The sequence below is a fragment of the Gadus macrocephalus genome, chromosome 9, assembly GCF_031168955.1.
Source record: "Gadus macrocephalus chromosome 9, ASM3116895v1".
Classification (NCBI taxonomy): Eukaryota; Metazoa; Chordata; class Actinopteri; order Gadiformes; family Gadidae; genus Gadus; species Gadus macrocephalus.
Window position 1 is genome coordinate 6,840,667 of NC_082390.1, and position 26,293 is coordinate 6,866,959.

The following is a 26,293-nucleotide window of genomic DNA, read 5'->3' on the forward strand; positions in this document are numbered from 1 at the left end:
AAAAGCAATAAGGAGGTTTTTTTTGTTCTTGGATCTGGTATAAATAGTTTCCCATTTGTAAACATGTAATTACCAGAGGTTCGTTGTGTATATATTGTACATGGTACAGAACGATGGGGATGTTTCCATTGCATAGGGTTACATACTGCAGCTCATATGCCAATGATATGTTAATATCCCATCTGTTTTATATCATGTCAAATAAACGTTGCCGTTTTATTGAGGTATTGTGTATGATTGTTTGTTTTCGGGTGAGTTATTTGCTTTGAAACTCAAGACCCTCAGCCTGGATGGTCGCTCCCTGATGAATTTGACATGATATTTTTTGTCTGTTCACGGACAGTTTGGGCTGCCATAAACACAGGAAAAATAGGAAGTCTGTAGGACTCAAAGGTCAGACGTGGACATTGGTATTTTGAGAATCGACCAGGCAAATGTTACTAAAAAAAGAGTAAACTTGGAGCGCCCTCTTGTGGCACATCTAATACCAACTCCTTGTTGAACACGGATCGTAACATTTATATAAGGCGCATAAAAAAACGTACAACAAATCGATGAATTAATTGTGTAATAAGAACGTATATGTCTATATAAAATGTTGCATGATCGATCTTGGGGTAATCTCAATAATAAAGATAACGCGCATAACATACAAAAACCCACTTCTCTCTATTCAGGCCAAAAACGGGGGGCCTGATACTGGTACCATTAATTAAAATAACCATTGTAAATGTAGATTAATGGACAGGAGTTTCATCGTTTTGTTCATGTGACTTGACAGCTGTACTGGCGCGCTACACCCACGGCGCTGTTCATATTTCTGGTACACGTGGAACTGCTTGATACTATGTCAGCGAGTCCCCGCCTTCCGCCACGCCGGACCAATCAGAGATCCGTGGGCGTTGTCCGGCCACGCCCCCTGTACTACGACGGAGTATGCATAGTGGACAGTTTTGCCAGATTGGGCCAGATTTACCTTCCAGCCCGCTGCAGTAATGGTTGTCAGATTGGGCGGAATATCTGGCCCAATCTGGCAACGGTGGCAGTAGACGCTGTAGTCGGAATTTTAATAGCAAAACCAGCCCAGGGGTGTGTAGTGTGTAGCTGTCCTTCTGAAATGGCTACTACCGCGTCGGAAGTAACGCAAGTACAGCGCGAAAAGGGGGATGAGACGAACCGAAAGCACGGAGGAGAGAGCCGGGGAGAAGACATGACCGGGGACCGAGCGGAATCGAAAATGGAGCAACCGGGTGACAATGTTGAACCTAAAATGGAAGATGCAGACGCTGGACGAACAGGCGAGAAACCTGCTGCAGCACCGGAGGAGGCCGTGGCCCGGGCTCGGCTGACAGATGATGCTGCAGCCGCCGCAGCACACGATGAGGAGAAAGCCGAGGGTCCGGAGAAGCCGACCCCTGGAGACGGCGGGGGGTCTCCTCCGAGCGACAAGCAAACGGTGGAACCAAGTCAAATCAAGGAAGAGCAAAGGGAGGTCAGCCAGGCTCCAGAGACGATGAAGAGCGAGAATGGTAAAGCGGCGTGTGAGGATGGCGATAAGAACAGCGGCGGTGGAGGAGGAGGAGGAGGAGGAGGAGGAGGCGGGGAGCTGAGTGACAAGAGGCGGACCAGCGTGGAGATTTCGTCCTCGGACGGGGAGCCCCTGAGCCGGATGGATTCTGAAGACAGGTTGGTTGGTTTTAAGGCAAAATATCACGTGTTTGTTTTTAGATCATATTCCATATAAGATATGATATTATATATATATTTAAACATTATTTTTGGGTAAACAGAATGAACAGGTTCTGGCCTGAGTATTACCATTGGCATGCGAGGAGAATCAGTTACAGGCACCATTCAGTCACGCATGCTATGTGGCTGATTCTTGCCACTGCCAGGAACACTTGCACCTGTCCCTCCAACGAAACGGGGGGAAAAAAACGGTGTTACCAGCAGCAGCAGCAGCAGCACAGCAGCACTATGGTGACTGCAGTGCACGTATGTGTAACATTCCCCTCAGGCGCACGCTGCCTCTCTGCCCCACCCACTGACCATGCGTGTGGTTCAGTATCAGCAGCACCCTGATGGAGATGGAGAGCACGGTGTCAAGCGGCCGCTCCACCCCCGCGATGATGAACGGCCAGGGCAGCGCCGGGATTTCAACGGTGTCCAAGGCGGCCTATCCGTGCTGCTGGGACCTGTGCTCCGAGTGCTTCAACTCAAGCCCGGACCTGGCCGAACATATCCGATGCCTTCATGTGGACGCGCAGCAAGGAGGGGTGAGCGAATAGTATCTCTATTTCATGCTTCATTATTATCATGCTATTATATATATCTGTAATTTTTTTTTATTAGTTCTGTTCTGTATTTAACCCCTAGCTTTTTGAAAACGTGTGTGTGTGTGTGTGTGTGTGTGTTCCTCCCAGGTGTTTGTGTGTCTTTGGAAGGGGTGTAAGGTGTACAACACTCCCTCCACCAGTCAGAGCTGGCTCCACAGACACATGCTGACCCACAGCGGGGACAAGCCCTTCAAGGTACAGGCACCGCCCCTCTCTCGTCCCCATGTTATAGACATGTTATAGTTAGGTTAGTTGGTTTTATTGTGAGGCTATGGCGTCTGGATATCATGTCTGCATTAGCAGTACCTGCACCCGCATGGAAACATTAACAGTGTGTGTCATTTATACACTGGATATACATCACCCCTTTCCTAATTTCTCCTACAACCTAGCCGGGGGGGATTTGTGTTTGTTATCGCAACAAAACTAAAGTTCAATATAGAAAGACTGTTATAGTGTATGAAGCCACATGGGAATTCAACATAATTAAACTGAATATAAATCGTAGTATTTTTATGTCTATATCTACCTAGAGATATCTAGATCTTATAATATGTCGATCTATATGTATATAGAACTATCTAGATCTATAGATACAGATATATCTATCGATCTATATATAGAAGTGTGTATACAGAGATCTAGATGGATAGATATACCCTATATGTGTTATATTTAGGTATTGTGTGTAACTTTTAAAGGGGAGGAAAAACAGTCAACCCTCAGTGTATCACATACACACACATGCATCAGAGGAGGGCGTTCCTCCCGTCTCCCCCCACCCCTCTGACTCTGTCCTCTCCCACCCGCCGCAGTGTGTGGTGGGGGGCTGCACGGCCAGCTTCTCGTCCCAGGGGGGGCTGGCGCGCCACGTGCCCAGCCACTTCAGCCAGCAGAGCGCCGCTCGACTGGCCAGCCAGGCCCGGCTGAAGGAGGAGTCGCCCTCCAAGGCCAGCCTGAACCGCAGGAAGAAGCTCAAGAACAAACGCCGGCGAGCCCTACGTACGTATACCCACTCACACACGCACACACACGCCTCAGACCCCTCGCCCTGAAGGCCCGAAGGCCCCGGTATAGTTGCAACAAACTCAGAATGGGCCAGTGTGCATAGGGAGGTCAACCTGCAGGGGAAGGGGTCAACCTGGCGATGGTTAGTGCTTGGCACTTGGTTCTATGAACATCCTTACTAAATCGACTGATATATATTGTGCGGTTACTCTTACTTCTAACAAATGTCCTTACTTTAAGTCGCTTTGGTAAAAGCGTCTGCTTAATGTAAATGTCAATTAAGGGCATTTATCCCAAGCGCCTTACCTAATAAGTACATTCGTCAGAAGAAAGAGAAACAACAATATATTGCTGTCGGTACGGTAAGGATGTACGTAGAACCAACTGCCAAGCACTTACAATCACTAGGTTAATTCCTGTACACAACAAAGATAGCTAGGATAAGATGCTACATGCCAAGTACTATTTTTAAGTGCAAGGATTTACAACATACAATGAGGAAGTAAGAGGGGTGTGTGTGGGGGGGGGGGGGGGGGGGGGGGGCTATGCAGAGTCTAGGTGAACTCTGACACTGTGTGGCTCGTTCTTATAATGACATCTGCGTGTCCGGCTTGAGTGGACGATATCCCTCACGGTCTCAGCGAGACTTGCTTTAAACTGGTTCAACTTGAAATAAACAGAGAGCTGGATGCAATAGGCCATGTTTTACAGATACTGAATATTGATATATACCAGATAAGGATGTAATCGTACACATTATATTGTTGATCAATTGCGGGCCATGGTGTGTTGGGAGCATGTGGGAGAGGTTAAAAGGTCCCACGTTAAACCACCAGGTGTGAGTGTGATTCACCGTTACAGGCCGTTTTTGGAAATCTCTCTTCTGACATCACAAGTGGATGTGTCCACCTAGATGTATGACGGATAGATGAGCAACGTTTGCTACAGTCGACTGGGTAGGCTGGTAAACTGATCTATCCAGCACACATCTAGGTGGACACGCCCACCTGTGATGTCACTAGAACCCAGGAAGGGGACGTTTTGCGTCACCTGCCATTTTATCGGTGCAAATCCAACATTTCGATTTTGTTGTTAAATATACCTTGGGCTGCTTCAGCTCGACAAAGGGCGAGGGGCAAACTGTGCATTTTTTTGAGTGTATCTAAGTGCTTCTCTTTTTAAATGTGTGGGGGAAATTGCTCTCATTTCAGTCTGTCAATCTGTCCCTCCAGCGAGGCCGTACGACTTCTTCGACGCCCAGTCGATGGACGCCATCCGTCACCGCGCCATCTGCCTCAACCTCGCCACGCATATCGAGAGCGTGGGCAACGGCCACAGCGTGGTCTTCCACAGCACGGTGAGTCTGCGTCTCTGTCATTCTGTCACTCACTCACTCACTCACTCACTCACTCACTCACTCACTCACTCACTCACTCACTCACTCACTTCTGCAACGGCTATAGCAGGTTTTCCACAGCACGGTGTAGCTGCGTCTTTGTGTCTGTCTGTCTCTCACTCACTCACTCACACACTCAGTCACTCTCTCAATCTCTCACTCAATCACTCACTCATTCTATCAATCTTTCACTCACTCAGTCACTTCTTCAACCGACATAGCTTGTTTTCCCAAGCATTGTCAGTCTGCATGTCTGCGTCTGTCTGTCTGTCTGTCTGTCTGTCTGTCTGTCTGTCTGTCTGTCTGTCTGTCTGTCTGTCTGTCTGTCTGTCTCTCTCTCTCTCTCTCTCTCTCTCTCTCTCTCTCTCTCTCTCTCTCTCTCTCTCTCTCTCTCTCTCTCTCTCTCTCTCTCTCTCTCTCTCTCTCTCTCTCTCTCTCTCTCTCTCTCTCTCTCTCTCTCTCTCTCTCTCTCTCTCTCTCTCTCTCACTGCACTGTAAGACTGCGTCTCTGCATCTGTCCGTGTGTCACCCAATCGCTCACTTCTGCAATTGGTTTATCATTGGCAGAAGAGCGTGGACAGATTTTCCTAATATCAGCTAAAAAAATACAAAATAAGCCAAAGTAGCAAAGGTAATTCTAGGGTAAAAATATAATAATGAGACAGCAGGTATGACGATATTCAGGCAGGATATTCGGTTAGATAAAAGGACTAAATTGTTCTAATTGAACTTCTCACTACACAGTCCACGTGTAGATCAATGCCCATCTTCTTTGAATGGCCTTATGGCTCATTGAGCAATTCTATTTTTGTCATCTAGTTCTTCGACAACAGGGGGCGCTGGAGACCCACTCTATCATAGAATTGTCTTGTCAACCGCACATTTTCCGAATGCACTTTACGTGAACCTGGTGAATCACCCGAAGGCCTAATAGTGTTGTTCTCTGAACTGAGTCTCACTGGAAAGACAATGGTAGTGTTTTTTTCTTTCTTTCTTTCCTCCCTTGTTTTTCCATTCTGAACCCTCAGTGTGTGATGTATTATGAATGAGATTTAAAGTGCACCCCCGTCACGAAACAAAGCCTACGTGCTATTAACCGCCTGCATATTACATGGCAAACACACACACACACACACACACACACACACACACACACACACACACACACACACACACACACACACACACACACACACATGAACACTGATTTATAATATGTTTCATTAATTTACTTTTAGGTTGTATTTGTAATTGGTACACGACCTGAACGCTCGACTCCACTAGGGGGCACTGTTTGTCTGCCTTTTGATAAAGCCTTGGTGGATGAATTTATGATTTTTTTCTTTTTTTTAAATGCTGAACAAAATCTTATAGTCTTCATCTGCAGTACAACTTTTTCAAATGCACACGCACACACACCTCTTTATCAATGCCCTGATATGTCCACAGGTATTGGTCTTGGGATCTTGGTGTGTGTGTGTGTGTGTGTGTGTGTGTGTGTGTGTGTGTGTGTGTGTGTGTGTGTGTGTGTGTGTGTGTGTGTGTGTGTGTGTGTGTGTGTGTTTTGATGGTAAGCTAGTCTCCTACAAATGAATAAATTGATGAAAAGGTGGGGGTTTTCCGTGTGTGGAAGGAGCAAACAAGAAACATGAAATGTAAAAGCGCAATAACCAAATCGCTACTACAAAATAAGCGGCTCCACTCATGGGCTTGGCTCGGCCTGTTGTGATGCTGGAAGGGCTCATGAAGAGGAGGCTCTCTGCTAATGTTTCCCAGCCCCCTCTTCCCTGGGCTGTAGCTCGCGCGAGTGCTGGCGTCAGTGCTGTGTTATTACTGATGTGAAGCTGGTTTTGGCCCCACCTCTGGGATACCAGACTGCGTAACACAGGCCAGGAATTTTAAAAAGGGGTGTTGCAGAAAAAAGATCATGAAGATAAAGCATGGGAAGAGGTTAAGCAAGGTAACCAGAGAGAGAGTGAGCGAGAGAGAGAGAGATACTGAGGAGGAAGGAAGGCAGAGAGAGACTGAGGAGGAAGGTAGAGAGAGAGAGAGAGAGAGAGCGAGAGAGAGACTGAGGAGGAAGCCAGAGAGAAAGAGAGACTGAGGAGGTAGGTAGAGAGAGAGAGAGAGAGAGACTGAGGAGTAAGGCAGAGAGAGAGAGACTGAGGAAGGAAGAGAGAGAGAGACTGAGGAGTAAGGCAGAGAGAGAGACTGAAGTGGAAGGTAGAGAGAGAGAGAGAGTCTGAGGAGTAAGGCAGAGAGAGAAACTGAAGAGCAAGGTAGAGAGAGAGACTGAAGAGGAAGGTAGAGAGAGAGAGACTGAGGAGTAAGGCAGAGAGAGAGACTGAGGAGGAAGGTAGAGAGAGAGAGACTGAGGAGGAAGGTAGAGAGGGAGAGACTGAGGAGCAAGGTAGAGAGAGAGAGACTGAGGAGTAAGGCAGAGAAAGAGAGACTGAGCAGGAAGGTAGAGAGAGAGAGACTGAGGAGTAAGGCAGAGAGAGAGGGACTGAGCAGGAAGGTAGAGAGAGAGAGACTGAGGAAGGAAGAGAGAGAGAGAGAGATTGAGGAGTAAGGCAGAGAGAGAGACTGAGGAGTAAGGCAGAGAGAGAGAGACTGAGGAGTAAGGCAGAGAGAGAGAGACTGAGGAGTAAGGCAGAGAGAGAGAGACTGAGGAGTAAGGCAGAGAGAGAGACTGAGGAGTAAGGCAGAGAGAGAGACTGAGGAGTAAGGCAGAGAGAGAGAGACTGAGGAGTAAGGCAGAGAGAGAGAGACTGAGGAGTAAGGCAGAGAGAGAGAGACTGAGGAGAGGAGCAGTGAGAAGGAGGTAAGCTGAGAGACGCGGGAGAGAGGGAGCGAGAGAGAGTGTGTGTGTGTGTGTGTGTGTGTGTGTGTGTGTGTGTGTGTGTGTGTGTGTGTGTGTGTGTGTGTGTGTGTGTGTGTGTGTGTGTGTGTGTGTGTGTGTGTGTGTGTGTGTGTGTGTGTGTTGGGGGGGGGGGGTTAAACAGGGGCCAGTGGGCTGGAATCGGAAGGGAAATCAGAGCAGCCGGTCGTAAAGTTGGCCATCTATTCACCATGGCTCTGACCCTTCTGGAGGACTCTGGGAGGGGCCCGGGGGGGCTGACCGGTGGGGACCGCTAACTCACTGGAGCTGCACAGTCACCATGTTTATTGTGGGACACTTCTGTGTGTGTGCGCCCCGGTCTGCGTCATCCAGAGCTCGACCCGCTTAGACCAGACAGCCACCCGTATTTAGCAGGCCTCGCTTCCGTCCATTTGTTATGTTTTCATGCTTGTTTTGGAGCTGTGGTAATGTCATGTGTCCACTCCATCTCCTCCTCCTCCTCCCCCTCCTCCTCCTCCTCTTTTTCTCTTCCTGTTCCTCTTATTTCTTCGTACCCGTGGCTTTATAAGATATTTGTTTCCATCTATTCAACCAGACCCACGGTCACAACAGCCCTGAATAAGCACTGCGTCCCCAAAACACGCTTTGTCCAGCCAGCCGTCCGCCATTTTGCGGTACCTTTCTGCTTCCCCAACGCCGGCGTACTCCCGGGCGCCACGGCCCTTTAAGAGAAGGGGCGCCCAGACTGACGAGCATGAGGCAGGCTCCGTGAGCAGCCCAAGGCCACAGGCCAAACTCCCAGGCCTCTTTAATTAAAAGAGCAATAAAGAAGCTGCTAGTGTGATGAGTTTCAGCTGCAGGTCTGAGGACGGCCGAGATTGCATCTTCCCACCTTGACGGGCATTGAACCTGGACCCGGTGCGAAAGCCTTCCAGGGGTGTTTGTTGCAACATGGAAGTGGAAGAGACGCCCTCTTCTCCTGCTTGAGTGTAATAGGTACACGGGGAACTTATGTGGAGGGCTAGCTAGCTTGGCTACAGTGAGAAATGCAAGCAAGTAAATTGCTTGCAGAAAGATTATGGGAGTAGGGTGATATTTGCGCGTGTTTCAAAGATTCCGACACAAACAAAACACCCCGTCAGGATTAATTTAACATCTCAAAAGATGAAACGCCTGGTATGAGATACAGTGTTATTTTATTTGTCGGGTTCACAGTAAAATATGGCTGTGAAAGCTTTTTCCAGACTTTGTACTACGTCTGAAGCCTGTAAGTTGCTTCTTGTTTACAATGGCAGTATAATCATCCGTCCCCGGTGGTACGGCGAGGGCGCGCGTGTTTTGGTTGGCGAGGCAGAGCCGTGGGCTTAGATACTGTAAGTCACACGCGGCGTTCTTTAGGAGGACGCGGCCAAGAAGGCATCGTCGTGTTGTCTGCCTGACCTCGGGAGACCCCGGGCCCTGTCTGATGGATTGAAAGCGGGGAAAGGTGCAAGGCTTTCCAAACCCCCCGGGGAGCCAAAGGTTAGAAGGGGACTTGATAAGAGCGTCCGCATGCATTCACAGGGAGAGCGTTGGAACCAGGGGTGGATAAAGACCTTATTATTCACCTGCTGGGCTTAAAAGAGCCACACAGCATGGGACGGTATGAAAAGAAGAAAAGGAATCCATGTTTGACTAAAGGGAATGAGGACGGGAGGAGCAGGATCAGGCGGAGAGGAAGAAAGCGACTATCTCTCTCTCTCTCTCTCTTCTCTCCCAGGGCCGAGTCCTTGTCTCCCCTGTCCTCAAAGCAGTTTCCGTGAATGCCTCCTCCGGTCCCCAGAGGCCCTTAGGAAGATCATTCCAGATATTTGCGTGCGTAAGAGAAGTTATTCACGTGTGAGCTCATTCAATTGCCCTCCTATAAATAGATGAACCTCGGCGAAAAAAATGTACGCTTGACGCAAGTGCTCTTATCCGCAGCTATTTCTGGCCACCTTGATTCATTTTTCTAGACTTTCCTACTCCCACTCGACTCCATACCAGCGCTGAATTCCATTCATGTTTACCTTGAGCGAAACACGGCGACAACGGGTCACGAGCAAACAACGCATCGGATTGTCTCAGTTTTAAGGACAGGTCAGGGGCCGGAGCCAGTCTGTCCTGTCGTGATACTTCATTGGTCCAAATCTCTATTATTTACATTTACATTTAGGAGACTCTTTTATCCAAAGAGACTTACAATAAGCACCTTTGTCAGAAGAAAGAGAAACAATATATCACGGCCGGTACACTAGGAATGTTCATAGAACCGAGTGGCAAGCACTGACAATTGCTAGGTTAACCCCTTCCCTGTATACAACAAAGATAGCTAGGCTAAGATGCTACACGATGCTACGTACTATTTTTAAGTGCAAGGACGTACACCATACAATAAGTGCGTACATTAACAGCCAGGACGCACAACATACAATAAGTGCAAGGGGGGTGGGGGGTAAAGGGGCAGGTTATGCAAAGTCTAGGTGAACTCTGAACAACAGTCTTGAGTCTTTTTCTAGAATCAACATCGACTCGTTAATTGGTTAATTGGTCTGCGAGGTGAAAGGCGGAGCCCGCCCCTTTTTGTGAGGTGCGGTGCGCAGTGCTGACATTATCCAATGAGGAAGAGGCGTGTCAGGTTTATGACGTCCATCCCTCAGCGTCCGTGATCCTGTGTGATCCTCCTGCTGCATGCCTGGCTCAGAGTGTTGAAGCCCGGGCGCTCGCTGGCGATGGGATGGTTGCAGGAGTGATTCTGAGACAAAGGGAAAGTGTTTTGAAGACCAGTTCCGCCAAGAGCGATAGAAACCAGATCAGGCCTATGACAAAAGGATGCCAGTTAGAAACCTGAATGATGCCCTTTCTGTTGAGGCTGGTTGTATCTGTTGAATTTGAAACTAAAGTTTCAGATGTTGCTAACCCACAGTACAGATGGATTTGTCAGTAGTGCCGGACGTCATGGCCTAAGGCCTCCTGGTCACAGCAGGGGTTGGTTCGGGTTTGATTTGATCCAACAGAACGCTCTTCCGTTTTGTTTTCCGAATTGCCAACATTTCTACGAAAGAGGCAAATGTTTTGAATGCAACATGAACTACAGAGTAATTTGTTCGCTTTTCTCTCCTAAAACGTGATCTATTGTGTTGTTTCATTGGACAGGTTCTGGCCAGGAGAAAGGAAGGTTCTGGAAAGGTGAAAGTCCTACTGCACTGGACACCTGAGGACATGTGAGTAGCATCGGGATATATCTATTATTACTTTAAGTCCTGTCGTGCTTCATAGTCCTAGTCGTAGCTTATTCCACGGAAAAAAAACGCTAATATGATTTTTACATTAGAAATTCAATTCATAAACTATTGAACTCGGGCAAAGTATGAGCACGCAAAAATAGTTTTTGGCAAACGCTTTGATGAACTACTTCAATGGCATACTAGCCAATCAAACGCTGTCATATCAAAGCACATGACTGCATTACACATCACTGCATTAAACATGTGCTTCCTAAAACTTCAAATGAGGCCGTTCATCTCCTGCATTTATTTTTGCTCTCGCCTTTCCTTTACAACACATGCTTCTCTCTGATCAAATAGTTATATTCGTGGGTTATAAGTATGGCTGGACTTCATACGTCATACATTCACCATCAAAACCTCTTGTCCAGTCAAACGTGTCAAACTATGGACTTCTTGGTGGGGATCAGAGTCCCAATCCAACCGTCCCTTGGTATGTCTTGCGTAAGATGTTCAGTGGTTTGGCTGAGGGTTATATACAATGTGAAGACTGTCTATCCCAACTTGTCGCCTTTTTGGGACAACACTGTGTGTGTGTGTGTGTGTGTGTGTGTGTGTGTGTGTGTGTGTGTGTGTGTGTGTGTGTGTGTGTGTGTGTGTGTGTGTGTGTGTGTGTGTGTGTGTGTGTGTGTGTGTGTGAGAGACGGCCCGGACCTTTTGTGCTTTCTGCATGTTTACAGTTTGTATAGTAGCAGTATATCTACGTTTGTCTGTTGATAGTTTTACGATTCACTCTTTTTCCATCCACTTCAACGCTCAAAAGGCCAGCTTCTCCCACCATGCCACCACTCTTGCCATAAATCTCTCCAGTTCTCCCATTGCAGGGTTGAGCTGGGTATCTGTTGTTGTGGAGAACTCCCAGTGCGTTGAACCAACTCCCTGTTCAGACCATGGTACTCCTGGGTTCGTAAGCAGTGTCAGGCAGATGGAAGTGCGTAGTTAAATATAAATAGTAATAATATAAATAGTTAAACGCTTGGAGCTTACCTGTAACAAAAGCCCTGTTTCGATGTAATTGTTCAGCAAATGTTAAGAACATTTTGAAATACAATACTTCAAAATGCGCATACAAGTAGGTGGATGTAAACTCATCCTATACATCTCAAATAACATAATCAAACTCTAAATTACAGATATAAAATGTTGTTTCACAAGTCTCTTGACTGTCATACAACAAACTATACACAAAAGTACTTATTTTTTCCGACGGCAACACAAAAAAAACATGTATTTATGTTTCCGTTCATTTTAAAATTTTTAGATATGCTTCACCGTTATATTTGCCATGTTCTTTCATCTCTTTCTACATACAGGCTACCTTCACATATTTGTATCATAAGTTCCAAAACCATAATGCAAAATGTACTTCAATGCACCCTTTTCCCATGGGGGTGAGTAGACTTATTTCCATCTATACCAATAGGGGTCAGCACCCATAGGGATGAGTACCTCTAGGGGGGACGACCCATGGGGGGTAAGTACCCACGGGGCTGAGTAGCCCTGAGGGAATCTCCCCTTGGGATGGGCTCTGGCCTGGATGTAGCTGCTCTTTAGGCATCAGCTGCCGATGATGCTGATGCCTCTCCCTAATGCATCCATTTGTACCATAACCCATCTGCTGCACGCTTACGTTCTCTTAACATTGTTGGCCAAGAAAGTGTATCCCGAATATACCATATATGATTTATGTAAGCTTGAGTATAGTTTTATCTCAGCTGCATTTCTATGACGCAATTTCTCTACTTTCAGAGTCTTACATCTCCAATCTTCCCCGCTGCGTGCTTAAGGCTTGGTTATGGTTAACGTCGACGCAACGCAAGGGGGTTTACGGACCCCTTACGTCCTTATGGACCCTCATTGCATCCGGCCTGATATGCGCCTCCCACAAATTGTAACCTTGCTTCGAGGCGACGCGGCGGCAAGGCCAGTGATTGGCCCGCTAACGTAAACCCGACATAAACCCAACACTGAACCAAAACAGGTTAACGACTGCGTGGTCATTGCTTTGCGTCAATGTGGTACCATAACTACGCCTTTCCTCTCTCTATTTACGTGGAACCATCCGTGTTCTCGACAAGGGAAAAAATGTAAAGGCTTCCGAGCGTCAAAGGTCGGTGACGCGCGTTGAGAGAGCAGAATGGAATCCCCGCACTACAGATCACTCCTTCCAGACCCCGGTTACTTTCTCGGCTCCGCGGTTCAGCAGAAAAAGACAACATGGGATTGTCCTGCAATGGCTCGGATTCCTATGCAAACCGTACCGTAACGTTTTGCAGTGGAAAAGCGCAGTTTAGTCAATAGTCCAGGTTAAATGTAACTCTAAACCATTAGCATTTCACCTGGATGCACTCATTTAGTCAACATTTTCTTTGCCGGCAGAATCAGGACAAGGGTCAGTGATCCAGGGTTCCTGAAGTGTCATCCTGCTCCAGTTCCACATCTGGCATCATTAATTAGCAAGGCAGAAAAAACCGTGATGGACCAGCCCGCCGTTTCATTCAACGTCTTAGCACATCTGTCTTCAGCAGAGAATCTGAAGCTGCATGAAGGACAGCATTTATCTCGGCAGGTCCAGAGACACACAGAGACAGAGAGTGAGGGAGAGACACACATATACAGAGAGAGAGAGAGAGAGAGAGAGAGGAGATAAGAGGAGAGCGACACGGAGACAGAGAGGGAAGAAGACACACACAGAGACAGAGTTAGGGAGAGACATGCAGAGACGGAGAGAGGGTGAGAGGGAAAGACAGACGGAGACAGAGAGAAGAGGAGAGGAGAGACACACAGAGACAGACCAAGAGAGAGAGGGAGAGGGAGAGACGCCGCCGTTTCATTCAACGTCTTAGCACATCTGTCTTCAGCCGAGTCAGAAGCTGCATGAAGGAGAGCATTTATCTCGGCAGGTCTCTGGTGGATGAGAGACATCTCCCACACCGGCCTTGCAGCCGCTCTGCCACTCCCACTCACTCTCTGGATGTCATTAGGCCGCAGTGAGAGAAAGGGCTGCTGGAAGAAGGGGAATTTTAAAAGATGGAGGCCGGGGAAAGTGGAGCAGACGTCACTGGGCCACAGCGCTGGGTCCAAGTGGGCCAGGACGCTGCAACATGAAGGCACCCACCCCCCCCCTTGATGAGCAGGGAGCACTGACGAAGAATATACCCTCCCCTTCACCACCACCTCCACCACCACCACCCACCACTGCTCCAATAACCCACCATCCACATCTTTAACCCGGTTCCTCCATCTTGTATGCTCCTTTTTCCTTCCTTCTCCTTCTGGGGCGCACACACAGACACACAGACACGCAGACACGCACACACAGACACGCACACACAGACACGCACACACAGACACGCACACACAGACACGCACACACAGACACGCACACACAGACACGCACACACACACACGCACACACATACACACACACACACAGTCGCGCACACACACACACGAGCACAGTCGCGCACACACACACACACACACACACACACACACACACACACACACACACACACACACACACACACACACACGGGACCTCCACCCCTGTGTGTGGCCGGGGGGCGGGGGTCCTGTCTCCTCCCATTCAAGGAGACGGGGATGGATAACAGCGAGGGCGCCGCGATGCGAGACAGAGACGGAGACAAAGGCGGAGATGGATGAAAGATTGCGACGCGGGGGAGGGGAGCGAGCGCGGGGGAGGGGGGGGGAAGATACACCAAAGTAAATGGGAGCTGGGTCGGGGAGGGACGAGCGAGGGAGAGAGAGAGAGAGAGAGAGAATGACGCGAGCGAGTGGGTGGGCCAGAGAAGAGCGTTGAGAGTGAATAATGGAAGGGTTGCGGCGGGGGGGGGGGGGGGTCGGGTTTAAACAGGTTAAAGTTGAAAATGATGAGGGGAAGAGAGGAACCTGCCAGACTCCGACAGCAGGCCGGCTCGATGCCCCTGAAGACGTGGAGCCCATCGTCGGCGTCCGTCAACCGGAATTCCGGACGAGCGTTCCCACGCATCCCGACACGCGGCGGCGGTGCGTGCCGGCGTGTCGCCTCTCGCCCCGTTAACCACCGTGTCGTCTGCATCATTTAAGGCAGTAAGGGGCGGTTTGTAAAGTGGATCCCCGCAGGCTCCGTTAACCATTCCTGGTGAATGTTTAACACGCCTCTCGTTGTTCGGGAACGCCGGAGAGACTACCGACGCGGCCGGAGCGCCGTGGTTCCACCGGGGCGGCGGCAGCGATCCCTGGAACGTCCTGGTGTGTGTGTGTGGGGGGGGGGGGGTCGCCTCATAATGCCCGCCCGCCACGCATGACATCACCCCCTCGCCGTCTCGGATCGCCGAGCTCCATGGGAACACCGGGGTTCATTAATGCCGAACCAATCGTGTTCCGGCTGAGATTCATTAACGCCGTTTTAATTAACGCGTAACTGATTAGCCACGTTGGCCTTGTAGCGGCAGTCAACTACTCTACACGGACCCCCCCCCCCCCCCCCCCCCCCTTGCCTGGAGGTCCTGGGGGGGGGGGCTGTGTGTGATGGATGGATGGCTGGATGACTCCAGTGCTGAAGCCCCCTGGTGCCGCTGGTGATAATGAAATACAAACAGGCGTCATCGCTCACCGCCTGTTACCTCTCGCCGGTCTCTCTCGGCATGCCAGTTAGTCACCGTCCAGGATTACCCAGAACACAGTACAGTATGTCTTGTTGGATGTTTTCTAGGCTCATCAGCGCATCCCACTTTCTGTCTGTTATCTGGCGTGGGGTGGTTTCAACCGGGAAGGAAGTGGCTACAAGCTGCACGTTACTGCTTGTCACACTCTTGAAGGCTTTTCTTTACACCCTACGTTTGAATAAGACCCCGAAAATAGGCTGAACGATGAAACCTATGCATCAGTGGGATAAACTTGGTTAAAACACTTCTTGTGATCACGACTCTTGTGTGTGTGAAGTTTGTGGTTAAGAGTATGCGGTTTGTATAATTGTAACTATAACACGATGTGTGGGGGGGATTTTTTAACTTGGTGCATTCTAGAACATTCTCAAAAGTTGAGAAGCTATTATCGCGATATCTTGTGCCTTACGGATATTCATGAATACATATCGTCTTATGCTGGTGTGAAGGGATTTCCTTAGTTTGGCTGAAGAGGTTTTCATGTTGTTGTGTAAAACAAACTGCCCCCCCCTCCCCCCGCCCAGCCTTCTTGCTTCTTGCGTGCACCAATTCCACGCACCATTTAGCAGATGACTCTTATTCAAGCAATTTACAAGTGAGGCCGAGAATAATCCAATCAATAGTGGAGTGGTTAAAATACTGCACAAGCACGTTCATTGAGAAGAAATAAGACTGCAGAGTAGGATGAGCGATCGTATTCGTTTTTTGGTAGTATTTATCTATTTTTTAAACCTTTCACTGACTTACCCCAGTTTTTCTGCACTAGGCTACACACACACACACACACACACACACACACACACACACACACACACACACACACACACACACACAGTGGTTTGTACCAGTGACACACACACATACATAGTGTTTTTTCCACACACACGCACACACACTCTTACACACGCTTGTTTGTCCCAATGTTTGACCGGGGTCCCCCCCTCCATGTGTATTCCCCCACGGTGGTCCCGTTGCGTCGCGGACACATGAGTCAACACTCGGGGAGCCAGGCAGGAGAGAGACCCCTCCCTGGCTCTGGTCTCCCTCTCCCCTCATCCTCTCCACAACCCCCCTCTGTCCCTGTCGCCATTAAAGGTGATGGAAGGGTCAGGGTAGGTACAGTGTGCGTACCATGCCGGGTAAACAGAGACATCCTTGAAGAGCAGGTCACCCCCCAGACATACAACAGCAGACCCTTCAAAGAGCCGCCCCACAGAGTTCAGAACCGCCATGAACCAGATCTGAGCAGAGGCTAGCCAGGGGGCTCTCGCCATCTTATCGCCCGCCTTCTCATGTAACAGCAGTGACGCAAATGCAGAGAACACACACACACACACACACACACATACACAGCCACATAGTTCCCTGCTCGTTCGTGTACTCTCTTTCAACATGCTCTCCATGTTGAAGTGTAACCTGAGGCATTGTTATCTTACCGAGAAACATTTCACTGGGAAGTGGTTGGAGGTATCCCTGCCTCCCTGCCTGCTGCTGGTTTGAGGTGAAGCAGCTGGAGCAGTATCAGATGGGCAGGGCCACGTGATGCACACTGAGAAGAGGGGTGGGTGTGTACAAGGAGGCTACCTCACTAGCAGCCCTAGCTTCAGGCAACAGAGCACTGTGTGGCTTAGCTAGTACGCGAAAAGCTAGCAGCTAACCAGGTTTCCCCGCTCGTCCTGTCGTGTGTGTCTGTGTGTGTGTGCGCACATGTTGCACACCTTTCCTGTGTGCGTGTGTACACCTTTACCGTGTGCGTGTGCGCACCTTTACCGTGTGTGTGTTCATCTTTTAAATTTGTTCAACCACTCGCCGTGCATGTAATGATAAAAGTCACACCCCAATGCATTATTCAATAACACAATTCTTCAATGCATCTGTAATTAATGAATTGTCATTTGGACCTTGAAGGAGCACACGAGGGTGTTGCTTACAGGGCGATAAATTGGGTGCAACCGCCATTGGGCATTTTCCACCTCTGCGTGTCAGAAGGAGGAGCGTCATGATTGGCTGTTGCTGCTCTGACCCTGGTGGCTCGTCCTTGCGTTCTCCCGCCGCGATGATATTTTGTGCCACATCTGCATTTTACCGACGCCAACTTCATGTGGCATGAATGTTGTGTCGTGACGCGGCGCGCCCCCTTTGCCTGCGTTCAGTCCCGTCGAGTCCCGCTCCGGGCAGATCCACCTTTACCTTCTGTTGTGTCACCGGAGCCTCGCGAGGCCCGGGGGACGGAGGCTAAAGGGGCACGTCGGGAGGCATACAGCGGGGGTTTGGATAATGGACGTTTTTAACTGACTCAACGTTGTCGGGTGTTTTACGTTTCCCCCCTGGCGTCACGCCCAGTACGCCTGCATGCATCAGGCTCTTTTTTGGTCTTACCCGCTCCCTTCCTCTCATTCACATCTGTCTCTCCTCTCCTCTCTATCTGACTCTACTCTGTCCGTCTCTGCCGCACTCTCTCCCTCTGTTTCTCTCTTTCTTTGTGTCTCTCTCTCTCTCTCTCTCTCTCTCTCTCTCTCTCTCTCTTGGTCTCGGTCTCTTTCTCTGTCTGTCTCTCTGAAAGTTTATGTTTGAATCTTTATGTCTCTCTGTACCTCTGTCTCTGTGTGTTTCTTCCCCTCTCTCTTTTTCCTTCTCTCTGAGTCTTCATCCCTCTCTCTCTTTCTGGGTCTTTATCCCTCTGTACCTCTTTCTCTCTCCCTGTCTTTGTCTCTCCCTCCCTCTCTCACTCTCTGTCTGTCTCTGAGTCTTTATCCCTCTGTTCCTCTCTCTCTCCCTCTCTCTCTCTGTCTTTGTCTCTCTCTCCCTCTCTCTCTCTGTCTTTGTCTCTCCCTCCCTCTCTCTCTCTGTCTTTGTCTCTCCCTCCCTCCCCCTTCCCTCTCCCCATGCATGCGGTGCTGATTCTGCAGCGTGTGAACGCTGCCTGCCCACCCTCTCCCTGAATGGGCTGACGAGGCAGGAGAGTTATTTGACTGGCTGGCTGGCAGTCAGCCCGCTCGTCTGCTGCGCGCGTGTTTGTGTGTGTGTGTGTGTGTGCGTGCGTGTTGAGAGTCGGTGTGTGTGTGTGTGTGTGTGTGTGTGTGTGTGTGCGTTGAGGGTGTGTGTATCTATCTCTGGGGGCTCCTGCGATGACGCACATCGTGACGGTGGGAACGATGGGGTTGGAGGAGATGGTGGGATGGGGAGGGGGGCGTGTGGGTGGGAGTGTGTGTGTGTGTGGTGAGGTGTGTGTGTGCGGGGGTTCTGGTGGTGGGGCTGGTGTGGGTGGTGGTGGTGGATAAGGGGGTGCGGACGGACGGGGGACGGGGGGGGTGGTGCTGGTGGTGCAGATGACTCTCTGCTCTCTTTGTCTCCAGCGTGCGGACACTCCCTCTTTGCTGCGGGGGGGCCGCCGCTGCAGCAGGGTAGCGGGGCTGGGCCTGCCAGCCCGGGACGCTCTGCGCTGGTGACGCACGTGGGCCCCCTCCCCTCCTCCCCCTCCTCCCCTCCCCTCCCCTCCCCTCCCATATCTAATCACACACCCCATCCTCCCTGTTCTGCAGCCTCACACAAAGAGCTGGAAGAGATAGCGAGTTTGTCTTTGTGTGCGGACAACTTTGCTTGGTGGGTGGGTGCGGGTGTGTTGTTTGCACACCTTTGGTTTGACTTTGCGTCGGCGTTTACCTCGACTGTGTACATGTACCTTTCCCTGTGTGTGAACCCCTTTGCTCGATGGCACGTCCTGCCACTTCGGAAGCAATGGGAAGCAAAAGGTGTGGCTGCAGAATTCCGGCCACACGTTGAATGCACATGCGCTGCGTCTCCCCCAAGTCGTGTGGATAAAAACCATACCATATGCCATACAACTGTGTGTGTGTGTGTGTGTGTGTGTGTGTGTGTGTGTGTGTGTGTGTGTGTGTGTGTGTTAGTGTGTGTGTGTGTGTGTGTGTGTGTGTGTGTGTGTGTGTGTGTGTGTGTGTGTGTTTGTGTGAGTAGCAGAGTAGTTTGTTGGTCAAGGTTATGTCACTTATGGTAGTGTACTCTGTGTTCAAAGGAAGGTGTTAACATGTGTTCTGGATTCAATATAGCACTTTGTCTCTTGAATCCCCCCCCCCCCATCTACTGTAGCCCAGCCTTTTTCAACCATTTAAGCCGTCCCCCTGCTTTAGCTCCTCCCCGTCAACCATGTAACCCCTCCCCCTGCTTTAGCTCCTCCCTTAACACCCATGTTACCCGCCCTGCTTTATCTCCTCCCTTAACAACCATGTAACCCCTCCTGCTTTAGCTCCTCCCTTATTGACCATGTAACCCCTCCCACCTGCTTTAGCTCCTCCCTTATCAACCATGTAACCCCTCACCCCTCTACTATAGCTCCTCCTCTATCAACGTTACCTCCCCCCTCAACTGTAGCTCCTCCTCTATTGACCCTTTAACCCCCTGTCATCTCGATCCTACTTACCAAGATGTGTGTGTGTGTGTGTGTGTGTGTGTGTGTGTGTGTGTGCAGACTCCCTGACACGTGGGTCAATGAGACGGAGCGGTCCCAGCTGAAGACCAAGGTGGTGCACCTGTCCCAGCTCCCCGCGGACACCGCCATGCTGCTGGACCCCAACCTCTACAGGTACACACACACACACACACACACACACACACACACACACACACACACACACACACACACACACACACACACACACACACACACACACACACACACACACACACTTGTTTGTGCAAGTGAGACACAAACACACACACAGTTGTTGGTACCAGTGACACACACACACACACACACAGTTGAGGGTACCAGTAACACACACAAAGTTGTTGGTACCAGTGACACACACACACACCCACACACACACACACTAAAGAACTATGTTGTCTCAATGGGTGCCCCGTGTTTTGGCCGCCCCGCCACCAGGTGGCGCCAGCCCTTGGCTCCATAATTCAGTTAGGGGGGGAAGGCAATAAAAAGAGCGTTCTACTAGATATAATACCTGCTCCCCCTAGTCCAAAAAGCTTCTGAAAGTGACAGGTTCATTAACGTTGAGTGTGTAACGCCAGCTCTGACCGCCCCTGTACACGGCATGATGCAGAACCCAATGACGAAACCCACCCTGGCTTTATGGCCCACCAATAAAGGGGCTGAGAACTACCCCAGAAAGAGGAAGCGCTGGTGTGGACCGACGGCGTCATCAGCGCTATCGCAGAGATATATGGCGCGCTGGTCGGCCTGGCCCTCACGCTAGCCTGCGCTGACTAACCAGGCTGAGGCAGGAGGCTAGCTGACTCTAACCAGACTGAGGCAGGAGGCTAGCTGACTCTAACCAGGCTGAGGCTGGAGGCTAGCTGACTCTAACCAGACTGAGGCAGGAGGCTAGCTGACTCTAACCAGACTGAGGCTGGAGGCTAGCTGACTCTAACCAGGCTGAGGCAGGAGGCTAGCTGACTCTAACCAGGCCTAGGCAGGAGGCTAGCTGACTCTAACCAGACTGAGGCAGGAGGCTAGCTGACTCTAACCAGGCTGAGGCTGGAGGCTAGCTGACTCTAACCAGGCTGAGGCTGGAGGCTAGCTGACTCTAACCAGGCTGAGGCAGGAGGCTAGCTGACTCTAACCAGACTGAGGCAGGAGGCTAGCTGACTCTAACCAGACTGAGGCAGGAGGCTAGCTGACTCTAACCAGACTGAGGCAGGAGGCTAGCTGACTCCAACCAGACTGAAGCAGGAGGCTAGCTGCCCCTTGGCCGCTGGGCGGGGCTCTAACCGGCCCTTATCGCCATCAGTACCTCAGCCCAGTCCCGAGAAGGTCTCCCCTACCTCATGGAGGAGCAGGGGAGGCTGCTCCTCCAGTGTGTAGGAGAGGAGAGGAGAGGAGGTTTATTTTAGTGCTCCGCTGTATGCTGTCGTTGACTGATGTTATTTAAAGTATCCGTTTTTGAACATGAATCAGAGTCAGAATCGTGATGATACGTTGGTGGGAGGAGATGTTTATGTGTTGGTTCCTGCTCAGTTAGGGATGATCTTTTTTTGTCTCTCTGTCTGTGTCTCTGTCTGTGTCTCTGTCTCTGTCTCTCTCTCTGTTTCTCTCTCTCTCTCTCTCTCTCTCTCTCTCTCTCTCTCTCTCTCTCTCTCTCTCTCTCTCTCTCTCTCTCTCTCTCTCTCTCTCTCTTTCTCTCTCTCTCTCCCTCCCCCCAGAGGCCTGCCCCAGAAGCGACTCAAACAAAGGTAATCTTCATGCACCAGTAATGAGTCTGACATCACCAAAAACAATCCTTGTGCATCCAACGCGCGGTGAAAACGACCTCATCACTATGAATATCACTCCGCCATTGATTCAGGAGCACGCTATATTTGTTCAGTTTGGGAAAGCCACAGATCTCCAGAGAGCATTAGCCGGAGTCGGCTGGCTGAGTCAACAGCCAGCGTCTCCGCTGCTCGGCCGTTACTAAGATCCGTCCTAACGGCTAACTAACGTTTGCGTTGCAACCGAGTCCCCGGACATGACTGATTTGTTTTCCAGGTATTAGTTAGACCCTGTGTACTTCCTGGAAAATAGAGATACAATTAAAGAAACCAAATAGATTTTGAGGGCGCATTCATTTACATTTACATTTAGGGCCTTTAGCGGACGCTTTTATCCGAAGTACAAGTACATTTATCAGAAGGAGAAACAATATATCGCTGTCGGTACAGTAAGGATGTTCATTGAACCAAGTGCCAAGCACTAACAATCACCAAGTTAGGCCAGTACCCGTATACAATTTTTAAGCATTCACGCACAATGTGCCTACGTTTAGATTTGATACAACATTGTGTCGTTGACCGCGCTGTCATCCCGACGTGGTGACCCTTGCGTTGGGTGATGCTCGCGCCACGGCTTCGTTTCTTGTTCCTTGCTAGTTCCTGTCGTGCCAGCGAGGATCTCAGACCACATCCCCCTCGTCATATCGCTTCATTAAATAACATACATAAACACCTCGGGAATAAATACCTCGGGAATACGAAGACCGCACATATGTGTGTCAATGCGTGGCAGTCTGCCCGCACGCTTGAACACACATGCGTCACCATCGACACACACGCGCACACAGACACACACACGCATGCATGCAGTGTGTGTGCATGCAGAGACCCACTTGTCTCCATGGCGTGTTGGTACAGCATCGCGTCGACCTCAGTCACGGAGGGAACGCCGGCCGCGTCTTCGGGACGAGAGCCAGCCATGGGCGGCGTCGGGAGCGTCTGTCGACCAGCGTGACACCGTTAGACGTGCAGTGGGGGGGCGACCCCGGACACGAGGGGTAGAGCCAGGAGGAGGTCAGGGAGATGGGTCTTTCTGCATTGGCTAGCCACCGGAAATCTCCCATGCGATCGCGGCCGTTTCTCGCCTGTCCTGTACGCTGTTTTTTTTCCGTCGGAAAAAGGGTTTGTTGTTAGTTGTGTTGAACGTTAGCAGTTAGCTCGGACGATCCCTTAGCTTGTGTATTGACTCTCGCACTTTTTGGTTTGTTTGTCCGTCTCCCTTGCTGTCCTTGTCTCTCGGTCTGTCTCTGTCTCCCTGTTCAGCCTGTGAGGCGTCTCTTCTCTCGTGGACCATGGACGTCAGAGAATCAGGTGCTTTTCGTGTTTCGCTGAGTGCAAGGTTAAGGACGAACAGACGTTTCCTTGATGGCCATCTTCTACACTCTTGTGTTTGTTAATACTTTGTAGACGTTTTACTGTGGTTTGAGACGGAACATTTGATAAGGTTGTGATTTTAGCTGATAAAATACTATAAAGCTTCATACAGTTCACTGTAATATATATATATATAAATATATATATATATATATATACACACAATATATGCTATACTAATATTAGTATAATATTACATTTTGTGTCATAATATAAAATCATCCGCAGATCATGGTTACATGTAAATATTTCTGCAGATTTTACTTATTTTTTTACCATGAAATTGTCGTCCATCGTTGACTTTGTAACTTATGTGATCATCTCTCAAGCTTCGTAATTTACCTGCCAAGTATTATTTATGGTCATTCTGACGCAGAAGTGAAGTTCTGTTGACATTGTCGTCGGGGGATACACTACCGATGAGCCCAGAGCCGGTCCGATCCGGTGTTAGCCGTACTGTAGATGGACGGGAGCCCGTCTTTAATAACCAAGTGTCTTACATCACCTGTGGTGCTCACACGGGACACGGCACGTGGACAGGACATTTCCAGCAACCGTGGGACAGTTGGACATTTGACCTTTGACCTTACCACCGTGTCGTTGAACACCTCTCGGTCCAACTGCCGTGAGGGTGCGCTGGTCACCATGACGATGTGAACAACCCCCTCCCATGTTTCAATCTACAGTGCTGGTGAACACTGATATGTGTGGTTTTTTACTGTAAGTTGCCCCTCTGATGGAAGGGGGGATTTCCTCTCTTTTTGTTATAAAATGACAAAGTATGATGTTTTGTTTTGAATTAATGTTATTTCAGAGGTCTTCAGACCTTGTGTTAACTGTGACCGGCTAGGTTCTTTAGCTTACCTACCTAGCTCGCTTACCTTAGCCTTATCATCTGCTAAAGGATCAGTAGTGGGGGGGTCCATGCTAAGGAAGAGCTAACTAGCATAGCATCGTTAGCCCTACCCTAACCATTAGCATCTCACGCACACAATGTACAAACTCACACAAACAAACCCACAACGGGCTCCATGGGTTAATGAAAGCTTTGAGGTGTCTACAACTGTTTGTGTTTCACTCACACACTTCCCCCTCTTAGAATCCTTTCCCGTCAAAACAAGCCGCCGTGTTCTCGATGCCGCAACATTGCCTCAAATCTAGAAACGGTATGGTAGGACTACGCCGTGTGCTACTATCCGAACTTCAAAGGGTCCCTATCCATGTGAATTGCTTTAAAGGTCCAACGGCGCCTTTTCACAACGCCTTCTGAAATGAAGTGTATTTGCCTTGCTGTTTGTATACCTCATTGTTAAAGAGTCATCTTCTAATGCATGCTCCCTGTGTACAATGGCAGCGGCGTCTCGATGTCTTTGGGATTCTGCGTCGCCGGACTTTGATGTGCTGCTTCTCGCGCTGTGTTTCTTTGAAGTCTCCCCTTTTGCGTAGAGTACCATCTGTCCATCGAGTCCCCGAGAGACTCGTTTTCTCTTCCCTATTCCGCTGGATGTTGTAAACGAAAGCCGGGGCTACGGTGGAACGGGAGCCATGTCCAGACCGTGACCTCAGCCGCGGTGACATCATTTAAAGCAAAACAAGAAGTGTTGAATAGAGAGTGTGCAGAATCACACTGAGGTCACTACACACACTAGCAGAATCGGCCCTGGGCGTGTGTCCTCGGACTGTCCCTCCATCGGGCCAGCGTGGAATCACTAACCTGATAATTAATCAACTAATAGTTAATACCGCTTCAAACAGGAGTTATTGTTGGGGCGGGTCTGACCGTGAACCGGGTAAACCAGACCTGTATCCCCAGGGTTTTCTTTTAACTTGCAAACCTGTGCTACGTGTCGCTGCCTTTGTTTCAAACCTACTGTCCTGTACGGCTTCACTGTCCATGAAGGCACAGACGGCAATAAAAAAAAGATATGAATGAAAGTATGGTTGGTTGTGCCCTTACCTCGAATTGAATCTCCTGTGACTTTGTACTGCTGAGGCATCAGAGCATCCACCTCCCCTCCGGCGGTCAGTGTGTCTCCTCGCTCCGTTCCCCATTCTGCCTCGATGCTTCAGACCGGTTTTGTTCTCTCCTCCTCGCTCTCCGGCTCCCTCAGTAGCCCCCCCCCCCCCCCCCCCCCCGCTCTGCTCTCTATGGTGTTCTTGCTCTCATGTCTGAGCCGCTCATTCCTCCACTCCTTTGGCCGGTTCCCCCACTACTGTCTCCCTGAGCCATGGAGGCATCGAGGCAGGCAGACACAATAGCCTGATGCTCCAGCTCCTTAACTTCAATTGACTTTTTCATGAGTTTCTTCCAAGAGTTTCTTTACGTTCCCCCTCAGGCCTCTCAGGCCACAGAAAAGCCAGGTATTATGCATACCATATACTCGCACCAAACAGGGGGAAGCTGCTTTCAGCTACCATGCAGTCCAGATTTGGAACAAACTCCCTGATCACGTTAAGAATGCTCCAACCATTGCCAATTTTAAAACCCAATTGAAGACCACCCTCTTCTCCATGGCATTTTCCTGTTTTTAATTAATTTTATGCATTATTTTTAACCCCCTTTTTATCTTGTATTACTACTAATGCGATATGCTTTCAACTTGTACTATTTCTGTGATATGTTTTATACGTGTGATATGTTTCTTACTTGTGTACTTCTATTTGAGGTAATGCCTTAGCTGTGTAAAGCACATTGTGTCTACCTGGAGTATGAAATGCGCTATATAAATAAATTGCCTTGCCTTGCCTTGCCTTGCCAAGAGAAGAGAAGAGAAGGATGATATTGGGAGATGAGTTGAATTGAAGTGGCATGCCAACATAATTATAATAGTAATGATGATAGACAAATGTCTCTCGGCTGTGATGGATCCATGTTCACAAAGTACATTTTTGTGTGTCATTCTTTGAGGCAGTAAGGGATGGAGATGGATTTCATTTCATGGCCAATAGTAGGAAGCATGTTTAACCAAACACAACTGTGTATTCATTTTTATCCAGATGTTTTGGGACACAGCTAGGCTTGGAATAAAACTTCCAGTAAAGTCTGTCCTATTTTATTTATTTGAGTTATATGCCAT

At 49.5% G+C, this 26,293-nt stretch overlaps 1 protein-coding gene across 2 annotated transcripts; it reads left to right on the forward strand.

Annotated features, from left to right (window-relative positions):
• Nucleotides 1–369: 369 nt before the first annotated feature.
• On the forward strand, nt 370–25,963 carry LOC132464224 (zinc finger protein aebp2-like). Of its 2 annotated transcripts, none has more exons than XM_060060505.1 (9): nt 370–1,686; nt 2,066–2,276; nt 2,424–2,531; nt 3,152–3,338; nt 4,556–4,701; nt 10,757–10,824; nt 20,044–20,157; nt 21,735–21,764; nt 23,106–25,963. In XM_060060505.1, the coding sequence occupies exons 1-9, from the start codon at nt 848–850 to the stop codon at nt 23,110–23,112; spliced, it is 1,710 nt and encodes a 569-aa protein (XP_059916488.1). In that variant the 5' UTR covers nt 370–847; the 3' UTR covers nt 23,113–25,963. The 2 variants fall into 2 exon arrangements, with proteins under 2 accessions (XP_059916488.1, XP_059916489.1); XM_060060506.1 differs by having other exon boundaries at nt 4,577–4,701.
• The last annotated feature ends 330 nt before the right edge of the window (nt 25,964–26,293 follow it).

Bases quoted from the DNA above. Each gene is read 5' to 3' on its own strand.
- LOC132464224 (XM_060060505.1), top strand. From the start codon at position 848: ATGTCAGCGAGTCCCCGCCTTCCGCCACGCCGGACCAATCAGAGATCC. The intron at 2,277-2,423 runs GTGAGCGAATAG...TGTTCCTCCCAG, and splicing joins TGGACGCGCAGCAAGGAGGG to GTGTTTGTGTGTCTTTGGAA. The intron at 2,532-3,151 runs GTACAGGCACCG...CACCCGCCGCAG, and splicing joins GCGGGGACAAGCCCTTCAAG to TGTGTGGTGGGGGGCTGCAC.